This window comes from Grus americana, chromosome 3, assembly GCF_028858705.1.
Source record: "Grus americana isolate bGruAme1 chromosome 3, bGruAme1.mat, whole genome shotgun sequence".
In the NCBI taxonomy this organism is placed as follows: domain Eukaryota; kingdom Metazoa; phylum Chordata; class Aves; order Gruiformes; family Gruidae; genus Grus; species Grus americana.
Window position 1 is genome coordinate 106,024,404 of NC_072854.1, and position 18,135 is coordinate 106,042,538.

Below are 18,135 nucleotides of genomic sequence, written 5' to 3' on the forward strand. Positions count from 1 at the left end.
CAGCCTTCGCTAGAAGAGGGAGGGAATATCATACCATGTTGTGCAAAAAAATCACAGTGCTAAGTACAAGCCATGAGTGTCAGTATTTTCAAAATACAAGTCTGTGGTGATTAGTTATTTGTAAAAACCTTCCATGTTTACCTTTGGGGAAAATGTGCAAGATCTTTTGTCAGATGGCAATTCAGAGAGCAATCTAAGATGTAAGTCCCTCTCAAGGCAAGGTCAGTCTTAAAGTTGGATCAGGTTGTTCAGGGTCACATCTAGCAAAGCATGGCAATTTGTTTAAATTAATTATGATTTGAGTAGGAGATTAAACTATCTCCTGCCTCTTAAATATTAATAGGGGTGCTTACAGAATAAATGTTGCTTACAAAAACTATTTTACTGATTTTTTTACATAGAAATTCCATTACTTTAAATAATTTTAAAGTTTGGTATTATCAAACTTAGACTTTCTATGAAATTTGCTAGCAGAAATAATCCCCTCCCTTTTCTGATCCTTGACTGATGGTTGCAGTGCTTTTAGGAAGAATAAGACTGATCAAAGATAGGGATGGAGATTAATGATTAAATAATTTCATAGAATGATGATAGTGGTAAAAAAAAAAATCCATGAAGGCTTGTAGGTTTCAGAAATTAGTTGCTCAGTATCTATCACATTGTCAGTGTTTTGTCTTAACTTGGATACTTCCCAGTTTGCTGATACTGAAAGTTATCACCCTCTTTCCAAGTGGAGTTTCTGGTAGTTAAACAAACTTGAGGCTCAAGGATATCAAAACACTTGAGAAATTCAAATCCATAATATAAGTTTTTATTGTTGCAGAATTGTTGGTTTAAAAAAAATAATTAAGAACCAGTTTGTTAGATAACTCTGTTTCAAATGTTTCTGAGGTGGCTGTTGAATTGTAGTATCATAGCACTTAGATTTCCAAACTTTACTCTCTCCCAGATAACTTTAAGACAGCTTGCCATCTGTGGACAGTTTGTTTTGATAAGGTGAAGGGAAGCTGTTAAAAGCTCTGAGAACCTGTGCTGGCACAATCATAATGTGTCACTGTATGTGGGAAAGGCATGATTACTGGTACAGTAACATCCAGTACAGCACTTTCCCAGTCTACTTTCACAGCTCTGTTCTCCCAGTGTGATTCTTCCAGAGTCCTTGTTCTTGAAAACATAGCTGGTTTCATTCATGGTTGAAACCAGCTATTTGAGCAGTGTAAACACTTTGAAGGGTTAGCCTCTCTGCTTCTGAGGAACTTCTGATTAAGGGCACCAAATATATCAGAATGGTATTAGCTCTTTAGCACTCTTTAGTGCATTCATTTTTAAAATGTAAATGGTGATAAACAGGAAGTGTGTATTGTTGCTTTTGTTCTGGAAAATAATTAAATTAAGGATGGTTTAGAGCAGTAGGTTATAATTGCCTTTTTTCAGGTACAGTTTAAGTTGAGAGAGATTTAGTACAGCTTCTTTCCAACCTGTCTCTTGAAATCAGGCACAGGTATTGCAAAACTTTCCATTCCACCAATGTAGAATAAGCCTCTTTTGGGAATTGTCCAAATATATCACCTGCACAGTGACTGATGCAATTCTTCATACATTATTTGATCCTAACAGTGCCAAGATAAGAGGAAAAAATACTTCAGACAAAGGTAAAAAAATCATGCAATGTTTAAAAGTGACTTTGTTAAATAATACATATAAAGTGAAACAAACAAGCTATATAAGCCACTAGCTATATTTTAAAACACTCACAAACAAAAACCTAAATAAAGCAACCCCCCCACTACCCTGGCTCACTAATGAGGTTCTCCAGTGCTAGTCACCAATGATATGTAATTAACAGAAGTCTTTGGCAGAGTTCTTACACTTAATACTGCCATACTAGGTTCAGATAGCAGTTTCACTAAGAAGATGCTGCCCTCTTTACTGGAGGAGCTGCTGAACTGACACTCCTCCCCCATCCAGTTCTGCCAAAGTGAACAGACAGATCATCTTCTGCTAGTCTAACTTAACTGCAACTGTTCCTTAATCCTTTTCACTAGTCACTCAAAGTTGACAGTTTTGAAGAACAGAATACTCAGATGTTAACCTCCATTAAATAACTGGCTTCAGAAGGTGATACTTGTCCTTAGCTTTAAGACCAACTTAATTTGGTTTGTCTCAAGTCAACCAATTAAACCAAAAGCAAGTTAACTGAACTCAGAGATGCATATGGGAGGAAAAAGAAGAGTTAGAAGCACTAAATCAGTGAGATGCAACTTTTATTCTCCAGAATTCATAGGAAGGTTGGTAGAGAGTTTTTGTGGGATTGAATTTGTCTAGCAGACAGGAAATAGCATCTGGAAATAGGAGACTGAGTATCTTGTACTCAAAGATATTTCAAAATACCTAACTAAAAATTCTTCAGATTGATATAACAGAAATACAGGGTGCTCAGGCATGGTATTTCAGTGGCCTTTGAGATGCAGAATGACATTTCTGGTTAACTCTGAAGAACCAGAAGGAGCACACCCTAATACTTACCAGTGATTGCTATGTTAGAGGACATATTTTAAGTTTTTGTGGCTGTTGCTTCTGAATGGTTTGCTTAGTGATTAGCAAAAGGGAAGAAAACAATAACCAACACCATCTTTAAAGGGTCTTGGAGCCAAAGATCACTTTTAAGTTTTAGAAAAGGTCACTTTTCTAAAACCAGGAAGATAAAATAATAATGAAAGGAAATAGCTAACTTCTCTTTGGCTAGCATTCAGAGTGAATATAGTAATGTATTTTGGTTGCAGTATGCTCTTGGCAACATAGAAACCTATAAACAAAAGCTCTGCAGCAATAACAATTCATATATATATAACCTCTCAATTATAGTAATTAAGATGATTATAAGGAAAGCTGTTCAGTCATTAAAAAGAACAGCTCATAAGGAAGCCTCTAAAACTTCCTTGATAAATGCAAATAATGAAAAGATTGATAAGAAATAAGACCATAAAGTGTGTTTTATGTCTTATCTCAAAATGATATCTTTTGCACATTAACAGAAATGTTTGATCATCTTTGGGTGTTACATCCATTGCAGGGGGTGGAAAGGTGCTGGAAGGTGTGGTGCACTCTAAAGGCCTTGACTTTTAACTGGAAATTAGTGTATTGAAAGATAACCTTGATAGCATGGTAATCCAGCTACATACAGTGCATCATCTGCAGCTGAAAAGGAAGACTTTAATTTCTGACCTTGCAAAAATGATCAGGTTTGTTTAATGCAGAAACAGGTAGTGTCAGTTTGAAATATATGCAAGTATACTGCAACCTTAACTGTTCCCACCAGTCTCCAGCACAGAGAGTATCCTTTCCAGGGGAGTAAGGAGTTGTACATACTCAAAGCTTATCTTACCTTTTTTGATACGGAAGACTTCACTTTCTTAAAAGCTTCTTCAAAGTGTTTATGGGAAATCTTGATTTCTCCTTAAAGAACGAAGCATAATAAATTACTAAAATTGTCACTTGCCTGCAATCAAGTGATTGTTGTGTGTATTTCAAGGCAGCATTCATGAAACCTAACTCATTGCATGTGCTAGTCAGGTGGATGGGATCTAATTCAGCAGTGTTATCAACATCTGAACTCTTATGTAGCCTCTTGTGTATGGACCTTGCACCTTAAGCCAAAGAATACTTACTTGTTTCAGAAAGTTATTTTAGGTATTAGTGTTTCCACCTGCAGATTGAGAATTTCATTCTCAAAGATGCCAAGTTAACTGCAGCTTACATCAAATCCAGTTTAGTCCTTTAACCCTTCTGGAAGTGAATGCCTCAACTCCTGCCATGTCTGGTTCTGGGCTTTATTTTCTATACATATTTAATATTAAGCTTCCCTACAGAGTGTTATTTAGTAAGTTATTTAGAAAACATTTTGTTATCATTCCAATTCTTCTACAGGATGCTCAATTCCTAAATAACTTCATATTATTGCCTTGTCTGGCATTACCTAGGAGTGATGAAAGCTTTCACTTTTACAACTCCCTGTGCTTAAGTTTATGTAAATTGCCTTTTAACCTTAATGTAGCTATCCACAGTAATTATTCCTAATCATCACCTTTTGAACAAGCTTCTTCAGTATGTGAAGATATAAGCATACCTCAGATCATGGATTCCTCTGCTCTCACAAGCACCTTGTTTAATCTAGACTTAAGAATCCTAAGATACCACTACTATACATATTCATTACAATGCTAACATTACACACAGGCATCATAGGATAGAGATACAAAAATTATGTCTTTAGAGTCAATATGGTGCTTTTTTTTATATATTTCATTAAGACACATTTTGCTTCCACAGATACATACTGCCACTACCTTTGCATACATCTTTGTGATGTGAAATGGGAGGTACTGACGTGAAAAAATTAAGGTTCCTCATTAGTATATTTGATGTCTGAGTTTAACAAAAATCTTCTGCTGATATATCAAAAAAACCCTACAAAACAGATGGAAGGCACTAAATTAAAGATGCAAACTTGTTTAAGGTATAAAACAGAACAGCAAATAGTCTACAATTATTATTACTTGCTGTTAAAGTTCATTGAACTAAACAGTCAACCTTGCTGTTCTCTTTCATTTTAGTTCTCTGAAGCTCTTATTCAAGATTGCCATTATCATATATTTATACCAGTATAAATGAAGATGTAAAGTTAATATCAGCATTTTAACTTATTTCCCCAAGGAACCACTACTTACAGTAAGAAAAAAAAGTTCAACTTGCATCTTTCACAGGAGTCAAATTACTTTATGATTGAGTCACCAAAGCTCCATAAAATAATAAAATTAAGCTATCAATTTCATTTTGCTTTCACTTTTGTTTTTGATTAAAAAGTTACAGGCTTAAATTGTGAAACAATACATAGCCTCAATGATAAAAGAAGAAAACCGCATAAATTAACTAAGATGATCAGTATCATTAAGGACATGGTTATCAGAAAAAGTCAAGGTGAAACAGCCTATGATACTTATGTCAGAGTATTAGCCATGTCTAGGTATAAGCATACCTTTACCTACTGCTAGGTAAAGTAGTTTACCTCTCATTGAACATAAGTTAGGGTACTTCATGCTTATTGTGTGATAAAAGCAGGCACAATTGTTTATACTGTGGAGAAGTTAGCTGTCAGTAATCTATACCTTGGCTACTTGCATTAACATAGTTTGCCTTGATTTCTGATGACAAAACCATCTAGTCTGAATAAGTATGTATGAATGTTATTTTAAACAATTTATATTGATAAATCAATGAAGTATATCAACAGGTATGATCTTTTTAAAATAAGACTAATTACATAAAACACCTTTTTTCCTATTTATATAGATAAGTGAAGGATAGCTGGTTTCCTTTCTTCTTAATTTGAAAGTATCATCAAACAAGGACCTGATCTTGCTTTCAAATTCAACCGCAAAGATACAAAACTTTAACTAACCTCACTTGTTAAACCATGCTTGCTCTTAACTGCTGTAACAAGAAATCTCTCAGACTCCTTGCTTAAGAACAGCTTTACAGACTATGCAGGTGATGTGGGGGTCACTGGCTATCTTTTAAAAAAATAAATGTATACAAAAAGGGACACTCCAGGGATAAGGTCATAGTTTAGAAAGTCAATGAATTCTCTGCACTTGTCTTTGCAGCTGAAAATGTCAAGATATTCTCATACCCTACACATTCTTTGTAACTAGATCTATTATATATCCAAATACACAGGAAGTATTAAACTAAAATAGGTCAGTTAGTTAGAATGTTAACAGTGAGTCACCAGGACCAGATGGCATACAGAGATGATCAGAGGGCTGGAGCACCTCTCCTATGAGGACAGGCTGAGAGAGTTGGGGTTGTTCAGCCTGGAGAAGGCTCTGGAAAACCTTACAGCAGCCTTCCAGTACCTGAAGGGGCCTACAGGAAAGATGGAGAGGGACTGTTTATCAGGGAGTGTAGTGACAGGACAAGGGGTAATGGCTTTAAGCTGAAGGAGGGTCGATTTAGATTAGGTGTTAGGTCACTGTGAGGGTGGTGAGGCACTGGAACAGGCTGCCCAGAGAAGCTGTGGATGCCCCCTGCCTGGAAGTGTTCAAGGCCAGGTTGGATGGGGCTTTGGGCAACGTGGTCTAGTGGAGGGTGTCCTTGCCCATGGCAGGGGAGGTGGAACTAGATGGTCTTTGAGGTCCCTTCCAACCCAAACCATTCTATGATTCTTGTTACAGCCACCAGAGGACTGGTAAGCTCCAAAGAACTGTAGGAAAGATCCTTTGGTGGACTGAAAGCTGATTAAAGGAGATGAAATGGAACACAAGGCTTAATGGTCACTTTTCAGGACAGGGAACAGGCAGCAGTAGCGTCCCACTCTGGCATTGGTGCTGAAAGTGGTTTTATGCAGCATCTTCATCAGTGGTTTGGAAAAGGGAGCCAGAAGTGGAAACTCCAAGTTTGCAAGCGATACTGAAACTCTTCTGGGCAGTCAACTGCTGGGCAATGATGAGGAACTTCAGAGGGACCTCATAAAACTGAAAATCTGCCCAATCTTTATTAGGATTCCCCTGGACAAACTCCAATATCTGGCATCTCCTGGACTGCAGTGACGAACATGATCAGCTCTCCTAGGACTTTGATGTTGGAAGTATAGTTTATGGATTCTTGTAAGAAATATCACAAAAGGATGCCTTTCCATTTCACTATCAAAAAGTCCCTTCAAGCAAACCACTGTTGAGTGTTAAAAAACCACACGCCTCAATTTATTCCAGAGGGAAAAAATCAGGTATAACAAGGAAGTTGCAACAGAATAGAAAGGAGCAGCACTGATCTCAGCCAGGTGATTCCAAAGCACTGACTGATGAGGACACACAGCACCCATTTGCATTGATGTGTGGAGCATGGGAGGGGAGTCAGTTGTGACGTCCTGTGGTAACACTGAAGGAAGAAATTCTCCAGTCTGTGTATACACACTACCCTTTTGAAGATATAAATGAACAAGGTCTCAAATCAGAATCCACCTTGCACACTCTCATACCATCCAGGGCTGACATCTTGGAAATCCAAACCCAAGGACATCCCAAACCAGCAGCTACTATAAACATGCAGATCAAGCTATGCATACATTATGGACTTGCTGGCTGCCAACACATTCATACAGTAAGTGCTCAGGCTGCAATCCTAAATGTGATGAACATCTTTGAATAAAGTATTCTGGATAATTATAAAAACAAACAGGATAAATTCAGAAATTTCCATCTCAAATCAAGAGCTGTTTCCATCTAATGCAAGCAAACTGGGTAACCAAGTCACACAACAGTGAAGGTTTTTATAGTTTGTTTCTCCCCCCAAAATGAACAAGCTAGATCCCTCAAAACAAGAAATACAAACATTCTGCTCTGTTAACCTACTGTTGTTATAAACCGGATGAGACTGCATATGTACTAGATGGGAAAGAATGATTCAAAGCCATTAAAATTCCAGCATGGTTCTTAGATCAGAGGCATAATGAAAGCCTAATGTATTTTCCAAGGACATCATCTGAAAAGTCACAATTGCATCTTAATTTTGCATTCTTACTTAAGGATAAAATAACAAACAAAATTACTGGGGAAAAAATCTAGATACACACCTATTTTATATAAAAGTTTCAGTTTCCAATTACATTTTCCTATGTGCACAGAAAAAATAATAATTTAAAAAAACAGGAAAACACAACTTAAACCGAAAGTGCAGAAAGATACGGGAAGGGCAGACACTGTACTTGAAACAATTTCTAACTCCCTGTTAAAGTCCTGGCAAGAACCACTGATGAGCTAAACACCTAAGATCAAAAATGGCACTCAGATTTTCCTAGTGCCATTACTACTAGGTGCATGTATTCAGTTACACAGTACAACTGTGTGCCAAAGGTATGTGATCAGTGTGTGTGCAGTTACAACTGTACTCAAATCTGCAAATAAGTCAGTATCATTAGTCTTCGATAGTGATGTGGAAATTTGGCAAAAGACATATTCAGTCTAGTACATAAATTGTTGGTTTATACTACCATTTAACACAAACTTTTCTTTAAGATTACAAGGTTCAATTCTTTTAGAAAAGAATGCTGAACCTCCAGCATAACTATTTTTCCTGTACTGTCCTCTACATCTACTTCAAAGATGCTTATCTGTTCTTGAAACAAATCTGACTCTGTTTGGCTCAGAAGTCATTCATCATTTATATACAGCATGCATATCTTTATGCTCGTCTTGAACTACCTTAAATACTTTATATTCCATTTATCTTCTCACTGTTTAGTGAAGATTTTTGTAAAGCTTTCTTACCTTTCTTGCATTGAGTATTCTGCAGGGCCATTTCCTGTCTCAAGGCGCAAATCGAAGCCTCACGGACTAGAGCGGAAAGGTCTGCCCCTCTGCAGATACACACAGAACAGGTTATTTTAGGATAAATTTCTCTCGTCTTTTGCTGATGGCATATAGAAAGGCAAGACACTACAAATGATGGTAAGAGACTGGATGTGCTGTCATAAAGGTTCATCTTAGGAACACTGGAAAGAGGTCCAAGGACTACCCAGTGCTGCAACCTTCATTATGGAGTGATGTCCTCCAGATTTTAGCCACAGATTAAAATCAAATAAACGAGAAGCAAGGTAAGGGGCAAAACCTCCCACCCAGCATCCTTAAAAATGCCAAAGGATTGATTAATATGGTGCCACTTGGTGGGAACATGATACATTTTTTTGTATCAGTCTTATGACAGATTCAAATGGAATCACCCATCATTACAACAGGGAATTGCCTTCCTCAAAGCTGCATCAACAGTTAAGTTCACATGCTCTTAAAATAATAGTATCCACAAAGCATGGTCAGATCAGTCTTTCTAAATATTTGTTTCCAGTTGTTGAACTTTTTACAAGCCTTCAAACAAGTCACTGAACCAAAGAAAATTTTCACAGTGAACTCCCTATGCTTCATTTGGGGGTGCTGCTGTATTTTAGAAAACAAAACCCAAACAACAACAAAAAACCCCCCACAACCCCCCACCCTACAAACAAAAAAACCCCAAACAACCCACACAAAAGCCCTCAAAACAACAAAACAAAACACCCAAAACCAAACCTCCCCCCAAAAAAAATTACAGTGAGCAAAAGGGGCAGAGAAAGAAAAAGTACTCGTCTTTCCCAAGTATGAAACAATGATAATCTAAAAGTCATTACTGGTGATAGCCTCCATTTCTAAGATTCAAAAGCAACATTGTGACAAGCAATTCTTTTGTGAACTCCAGAAAACCATTAACTATTAATAAATCATTTAATAGATTAAAGCTTTTTGAAGTTTTCTAGAATGCAACTGAAATTTTTTTCTGGCAGATATGGCTATCAAGCTTTCTAAAAAGACACACCTTGGTATTCCCAAAGCATAAATTGAATTAGGCCCTCATTATTTTGTCAAATACGTTGCTTTCAGCTGTGTGACAGAACAAGTTGGTTATGGTTGTTTAACCAATTTGCTTTCATCATCACTGTATATGGGTCCACAACTTAAAGAGGGCCCTTTTATCCTCAGATTATGCAAGAATTGTAAAATAAACCCAAGCAAAACCAAGAGGCCTCTACTGATCTGTATTTACGACATGAAGAGGACCATTCCTGATGAAAAAGACTTTAGCATCCATATATTCCTACCAACTCCCTGGAAAAAAGCCCAAGTGAAAGCAAGAAAAATAGCGTAAGGGAAAAAGTTTATAAACCCTGAAAGTTAAGAGAGCCTCTTAATAATAACAACATAACACACATTATCACACATCAGAAGACTGTTGGCACTGCACATTAAATATTAAAGTCAAAACTAGAAGCTACTCACGTATAACAATCGCAATGTTGACTGTAAGCAATTTCTTCAAGGCTTACATCAGTATCTAGTGGAGGCCGGCTGCCATCCTAAAGGAGTTGAGATAATAAAAGGAGGAAGATAAGAAAATGTTATTTTCACACATGCCATCCCCAAAGTGACTAAGTTTCATCATTCAGGAATCACATAGGGGTCTGACAAATTCCCTGAAATATCCACAAGTATTAACACTGGTTTTAATATCAAACCAACAAGAAGGACAACCAGCCTTAAAAACATTTAATTACAAAATAATAAGTAATGATAAATTTTAACTTCCTACCAACAGATTAGACTTTCTCTAACAAAATGATGGCCGGCCTGTCACAGGGCAGCATAACACTGACACTGTTCCATATGTGGACATGCCTTAAGTAGCTGTTTACATCAACAGCATTGTTTAGCTGATCTTCCTCTAGTTTTACTATGTGTTGAAATCAAATAGCTAAACAATAAGCATGTAGATTTAGTCTTATCACCTTTCAGACTAAATTAATTGTATATCTTTTATGTTCTAGACATACATTTTCAAACTTAGAAGTTTTCTATTCTGGATTTCATTAAAGTTTACATACACCATAGACATTCCTGTAGACCTTGACACTACTCTTCCATATTATGACTGCTTCCTCCACAAAGATCCCTCAAGTGGTTTCTTTTGTTATTATTTTTGCATCTCCAACAGCAAAAAATATTGAACAGTATTGTAAGTTATACGCGAAACTGGCCAACACAATTTTCAAACATTGTAAGTGTGGAGATCTCCCTATTACCCTTAGACAACAGTAAAGTAGTATCATGGTAGTACAGAGATTCTAGATATCTACGGTATCAAACAACACCCGAGTTTAGACATGAAAGGACACTTTTTCATACAATTGATATACTTCTGCCAGAAACTCATTTGACAGAAATGCACAAATTCATATAATTCTTTTCTGACTTCTTCAGGTAAACTAATATACCACATTCCTACAATACTTTCATGAGGGGAAAAAAAAAAGTACAGTAACTGGCAAGTTAAAACCCTTGAATACTGAACAGGCAGTAGGATAATCAAGACTGGGCAGAGTAAGAGAGCAATTTTGAATGAATCTTTGATAGAATACCAGTTAGAAAGGGGGATAAAACCCCAAACCAAAACCAAAAAGACAAAGCCTGATTTTGAAACATCTTGAAAGGAGACTTTAACCTGGAAATAAGGAAGCCTTATATAATTTCATATGAGATGCTTTAGAAACTGTCATACAAGACTGCAAGCCAGAGAGAGACCTTCTCTGTAAAAAGAAATGTTTTACCTATTGCTTTGAGTAGCAACATATGTTGGGCATTTTTTGAGTGGGATGATCTGCCTGCTCTGGAGACAAGCTCAGCAGTACGTGCACCAGAGAAGCTTGATACAGCTCGCAGGAACATAAGTACAACTTAAACATGTGAAGACATGCTTCTCTTACATAATTAACATGCAATTTGAAAATGACTGATTTGTACAAGGTAACTGAAATAAGACTCTTTCACAACAAAGCTTCAACCTATATTTAGGCTGTCTGTCTTCCATACAACCTATTCCTCCTCCTAACTCCCTTTTCTACTCCTCACGCTGCCTTTGTAAGCATTTATGTTTCCCCTCAGCAATGATTCTCAGTTTCCACATCCTGCGCATGTATTCCTCGGGGATTTCTGGGAATGCATACCGTCACTCAGAAGCCACTCACATCTGCACCAAACATCTTGTTTTATCTAGCCCTGAGCACATAATTAAGCAAGTGTTCCTGTACACAGATTTTTCAAATTTCCTTACCTAGAGTGAATGGATGAAGCCTGACAAAAATTAAGGTATTTCAATTAATTTAACATATTTTCCTCTCTCCAAATTCCATGTTGTTCTTGCAGGTAATTCCTATATCTTTTTAAAGAAAATAACAACCCAGTTCTTGTTCTTAACTTCTTAACACTAGAAATGCAAATCTTTGCCTAGCTTTATGAGAACTCTGGTGACTGCAGAAGCAGTAAAGTGAGAATAGCACCAGCCTCCTCGTGGAATGAACACAGAAACACAAGGAAAAGACTCATTCAGAGAGTGTTTGTATCTCATTTCTGCTGGCCTCTTAATACGAGCTGAGGAAAAAAAAAATCCATGAAAGACTTAACACCTCATTCACTACAAAGGTTTATAACTAAAATATTAAGACTAGTATGAATTAAGTATGCATGGAAGTATCTGGCATTCCAAAAATAACATGCCTTGATAACCAAGGACAGGATCCACAGGAACCAAACTGGTAAACACTATGCAATGCGTTGCTTATATCATACGAAGGCCCATAAGCAGATAAGGCCACTGCAAAGACGTTTTGTCAGCAGAAGACAAATATGCTGTGATAACAGGGTAACGACAAGGTTACCACATCATATGTGCCACTCCTCGGTGTTATCCCAACAGGAAGGCAGACCGTAGCCACAAAGATTCCCAGAAGGAGAGAGCAAAGACATTTTTCAGCAACCTCACCCAAGATTTATGGCAGCTGAAGTAAGCATGATTCCAAACTGTTTGATTTTTAAAGGGAATCTAGGAAACAGTTCTCTCTAACAACCAGTTTGTCATTGCCAGTAAAGAGGAAGCCAAGAGATGAAGTGAGGACTCAACACCGAGTTCCTTATCCTCAGTGCTGCACACCAGTGATCCCAGCCCTACCACTTGGATCCAGTATACATCTCTGTGACTATACGTGGCTGTGAGAGTGTGAGCAAGTGAAACCCATGAGAGAGTGAGAGACATCAGTTTTGTCTAACACCACCTTCCCTGCCCATGAAGGCTTGCACCAAGCTTTGCTGCACTGTTTTCCTATGCGACTGACTACAGTGAGAGCACACTGAGACCATTACAAATCTCCAAAGATTCTCCAGGAAAAATTATGGAGAGCAAGGCTCAACACCTGTATGTTAAAAAAACAGAGCAGATGTAAACTCTGTACCAGAATCCTTCTGCTCTGTTTAGACACTTTAGTGACTGACCCTGACTACCCACTTCTTCCACAAGAACAAGGTTGTTTATATTAAGTCAGAACAATCATATAAGCCGAATTTTTAAAGAATATTGAGTTATCTTTAAAAATAAATTGGTAAAATAAAAAACATAATTCCTTACAGTATGTTTGAAGAATGACTCATGGATGTTTCACTCAAATTTTCACTAGGCCTTTTAAAAGGCAACCATCTTTAAGGACAGGGTTGTAAAAAGTTAACAAATATTTTTATAAAACTTAGAAACAATAAACCAATCTACTGCTAACAGTAAAACGTGGGAAAATACTTCTTCTCCTATGGGATCAATTATTGTCTACACCACAACTTTATGCTTACGCAAGTCTGAATTATCTTTTTTACAAATTTGCCAAATATTTTTTGCCATGCTTTTCATAACACAGTGCTATCTTTTCTCTATAGCCAAGACTTGGTCTCCTTTGCAGCTCAAAAAAAAAATCTGATAGAACACCTGCTCTTAACAATCGATGCTGATCTACTGGAAAAAGTAGGAAACATCCAAGTAATTCGTAATGCTTTGTATGTTCTTTTTTTAAGGCCTTGATTACTGCTGTACTGTACTTTGAGAAATACTCACATAGAATTCTCTAATCCAAATCTCTGAAGTGGCAGAATATGCCATTAACCACAGGGAGGACCCATGAATGTATTTTACATTTTCACATTTACTTTGACTTACAACCTCTATCATCACAACATTCCTTTAATCCTAAAGGCAATTAAGTGTCACAATTACTGTTGAGCAAATACAGCTGGAGCTTGTGAATCATTTTGGTGAATGTGTGGAACCCCCCCAAAAAAAGCTTACAAAACACTTCCAGGCCCATTACTCACACAGATAGGAATTTTTTAATTAAATCTGTTCAAACTGTGACTATAAAGGCAGCAGCTTCTATACTCAACAGGTTTGCTTTACTCAAGATTTATCAATGCCTTGCAGTCTCAGAGCAAATTTAACAGCTGATGTGGCTGACAGTTTCTTTTTATGACCTCACGTATTATCTGAAAGCGTTTCGTGAGACAGGATGCTGCAATTCCCTGTAAAATTTACTTTGTCTTAAATCATTCCGCCAAGCTTCAAGATAAGGATTTATTTTCAAATACTCACTTTGGTGATAGTCTTTAAAATAGCAAGTCGATCTTCAGGTGGTGGCAAACCCACATAGAGTGTTTTATCCAGTCTACCAGGACGCAGGATAGCTGGGTCAATTATATCTTAGGCAGGGGGAAAATAAAAAGAAAAAAAATCCAGAAATGAGATATATTCTTAGGAAACTGTACACATGAGAAGGAATATATGCATACTTGTACCCAGATTCCAAGAAGCCTTTGTGACATGATGTGAAGCTCTGAGCATTAAAATAGCTGATTGAAATAGTTTCATCTCTGACAAGTAGAAGCGTCTACTACCCAGCACAATTAAGCTGCATCTGCTCAAAGATGGCTCATAAATACCAGTTTCATCTCTTCACAAACGAAGGCAACTCTGTCGTTGGCACTACAGCACTAGAACATTTTTACTCTCATACCTAGCATGGTGAAGTGAGGAATTCCACATTAATTCATAATGAGGGGAAAAAAAATGCTTCCAGTTTGTTATATTGGAAGGAACTGTACCCATATTAACCATTGCAAATCTACTTGAAAGGCACAGTGATAAATTAAGATTAACAAGTACACAGCACCAATCATAAGCACCAATATGTAAACTTAATTTTACTGGTCATTTGCATTCCTACTACATATTAAGGTTCCTGAATGGTAAAATAGGAAACCCTTGAAAACACAAAATAGAGCTGCAAAGTACAGAATTTGTTTCTTAGGAAGAACTACAGACTCCAAATTTTATTATGTGTGGAGAAGAAAGAAATCAAAAATCACCACAAACATTTATAGAAACCATTCAAAGCTTAAATGTAATAGAAATGTCTACAAGCCTTTTAGCACTATGGGCTTCAATGCCCACCTTCCACAAACAGTAAGTGAGGATATAAATACTAAGGACTATTGGTGTAACAAGAGATACAAATAGGGCATATAACCTGGGAAAGACCTCAATTCCTGTCCGTATTTCAGCACAAACTGCCTGGATGATGTTTCTAAATGCTTCTTGATGCCCCATTTCCCCATCTACCAAAACCGATGATGGTATTACTTGCTCTATTTCACTGAGGAATTCTATTGAGTCACTATCCCCGGGGGTATTTAAAATACGTGTAGATGTGGCAGTTAGGAACATGGTTTAGTGGTTGGCTGGCAGTGCTAGGTTAACGGTTGGACTTGATGATCCTAAAGGTCTTTTCGAACCTACATGAATCTATGATATCCTACATACTACAGTAATATCAACAGCAAAGTCACAAAAGCACCCACAGAAGACAAAGAAAACTGTACTTTTAGTATAACAGACTTTTTTGAAGTCTGCAAGTTATATAGAGGTGTTAGGTAGCTATTGCAAGAACCTTATCCAAAAGTAACAGTTGAAAGTTACACCTAAATCTTAAGCTGGAAACTATCAAGGACTCCAAATGAAGCTGTCAACACCCTTACAATCGTTACATCCGCTTGACAAAATGTAGCTGACAGTCAAACTACATGCATTCAGGTATACAAAAGGTGAAGAACTGGGAAAAATTAAGCTGTTAATCCTTACTATAAAAAACCAAAAAACCACAGCACCCAAACCAGTAGCATGGAAGCACAAGTATCACTTTTTTTGCAAATGAAAAAAGTTTGCTTAAGTCTGTCAAGACTCTAACTACCTGATCCTACCACAATGTAGTCCTGATTCACTTTTTAAAGACATGCATAGTTTTGTTCAAATTACTCTCTCACCTATGCTTAAAGGACAAAAAGTAGAATGAGATGCATACATTAAAAATTGCTCCACTATCTTTTTCTTGGACAAAAGCAATTTTTTTTCCCCAAGATAGAGCGGTCATGGCCAAAGACATCTATGTCGGGAAATATCAGCTATTGCTAATGTGACATGAATGGTGAGAAAAGAAAGGAAGAACTTGATATATTAATTTAATCCAGGCCAGATGAAACAAGGGTTAAACAGGATCCCTGCCATAGCAGGCTCAGGCAAAAACATCTTTCTTATACATCTGTGCATGGTTCTATATGATACTGTATCTTGCTTTTGGCACAAGTGCACTTCCCTGTTTTTGTGTGTCTGTGGACATAAGTCTTGCCACATTATTAAGATGAGATGACAAAGTGTGATCAACAGATCAGTTACAAACATGAAAACAAGTACTCTCAATAGGGATTGCGTTACAACACCACGCACTTGATAACTTCCCCATTCTAAAGTTTCAAAAGGTCTTTAAAGATAGTAAGCTTGATATGGAAAATACTCTTTCCATTTTGCATGCTGAGAACAGGGCACTTGCCATGCTATTTGTCCAATGATACAAAGTTACTGATATGGTCTAACAATGCATTCAGCCACTTGTATGTAAATGATTACACTGCCTGCATTCAAAGAGTTATCACAAGTCATATTAACTCAGTAAGCTGCAGTAATGGTGTTTACAACGAGAAGACCATACCAAAGTTTAAAACACAGATCTACACTCCCCGTCTCCTCATGGGTCAATTTACTTTACTCTGCCGGTTCAGACCTGGGCCTGAAGTTCTTGAAAATTCAAATCATGTTACACAGAAAATTAGTATTTACTCATTGGTCAAATTCACTCATTATACACACTTCATATCTGTTTAAAGAATCAAATAATGTTCCCCTTTTAGGAATTTCAAAGCATTCCATCCTGATAAATCATAATGTTCTCTCCACATCTATTATCTTGAAACTTATCTGAACAGAAGAGAGTCAACTAATTTTAGATACATTTAACATTTTAATGAAATTAAGGTAGTTATCGTAGATACCTCTTTCAAAGCCTATTATTGTCTCTCAAATTTGAAAGTGAAACATGGAAACGTGGTAACACACAGCACTTCTTTTCCAAGCAGTTGTCTCACAGAGAGAATAAACTTCTATTAAGAGCAGTGTCTAGTTAATAATTTTTTTGTCTTGGTTTTCTGATGTAGTAGTCAATGGTGTTGACTACGTCGTTAGAAGACTGTAGTACCATTTTCCAAATAATTTCGCAAAATTACCTAAAGAGACATTTAGAGTACATCCATTCCTTACTTTGTTTTTAAAGGTTAGAACAGGCACTAGCCTCTAGAAAATTATGTAATATTTCACTTTGCAACACTGTTCTCCAAACTACTGCAAAATTTTATCCTCTCCATTAAATTCTATTGAAACTATCTTTGCATGTATCCCTATAATGTGACATTTTATTGTCCTGTAATAAAATCTGTTAGTCTGACACTCATTTCCAGTTGATTATTTATGCCTTATCTCAACTGTACAAGTCAGCAATGTTTACCAAAGTTCAGTGCTTATCAGCAAGATGTCTATTTTGCCGAGTCCATCAAACTTCTACACTCACTACAGCCTTTAAAATTATATTTGAAATATACAAGGTCTATGTCCTCACATTCACGACGTTCTGGAACACAGGCTCAGAAGCCCTAAAAGATTTTCTGAGACTCCACATGAACACTGCAGTTGACAACTTTGCTCCTACACAACAAACGAACTCCACTAAAGTTACTATGAAAGATACATAACATTCAAGGGCTGGTGAAATACAGAAATATAATTTGTGTGAATTAGAACTATCATGAAAGAAATTGTTCCATGCCTCACATACTAGGTGCTTTTCTTAGATCTTATCTTGCATTTAATTCAGCAACATGTATAAACAGGCATAAACATAACAAACAAAAAACTCAAACCAAAACTGTGACTATTGTCAGAGACTGAAGATTATTTTTTTTACTGTGCTTCAAAACATGTGGTTCAGGTGAATAGCTCTAGAAAACTAACAAACTTGCTAAAGAAAAATAGAACTCAGTGAAACTCGGACCATGCTCTAAGATAACAGTAGAAGGGGAATTTTGCAAGAATTAATTTTAAAAAGCTAGAGAAAAAGACTGTGAAAAAAAGCAAAGACCTCACCAAATTTACATCAAGCTTAAATCACTATCAGTGTGTAGTGTTTCACTGATTTCCTCAGTTAGTCTGTTTCCTCAGGTTACACACAGCTCCTTAGATCCCATGGTAAACGCTGCTGATGCCTTGGTCAGCATTTCTCTAAAGAGTTTATAAATGTTCAAA

At 36.8% G+C, this 18,135-nt stretch overlaps 1 protein-coding gene across 6 annotated transcripts in view; it reads right to left on the bottom strand.

The window, feature by feature from the left end:
- Window positions 1-358: 358 nt before the first annotated feature.
- The window catches only part of NVL (nuclear VCP like), a 43,694-nt gene continuing 25,917 nt past the window's right edge, over window positions 359-18,135 (bottom strand). For 3 of the 6 annotated variants that reach the window (XM_054819640.1, XM_054819639.1, XM_054819641.1), the window contains 5 exons: window positions 14,044-14,150; window positions 9,864-9,940; window positions 8,325-8,413; window positions 3,386-3,456; window positions 361-1,610 (listed from right to left, as the gene is read on the bottom strand). In XM_054819640.1, coding sequence (XP_054675615.1) covers window positions 1,566-1,610; window positions 3,386-3,456; window positions 8,325-8,413; window positions 9,864-9,940; window positions 14,044-14,150 — 389 coding nt within the window. In that variant the 3' untranslated portion in view covers window positions 361-1,565. Of the gene's footprint in view, window positions 1,611-3,385; window positions 3,457-6,541; window positions 6,977-8,324; window positions 8,414-9,863; window positions 9,941-14,043; window positions 14,151-18,135 lie in introns of those variants that run through there. The other 3 variants (XM_054819637.1, XM_054819636.1, XM_054819638.1) reach the window with 3 other exon arrangements.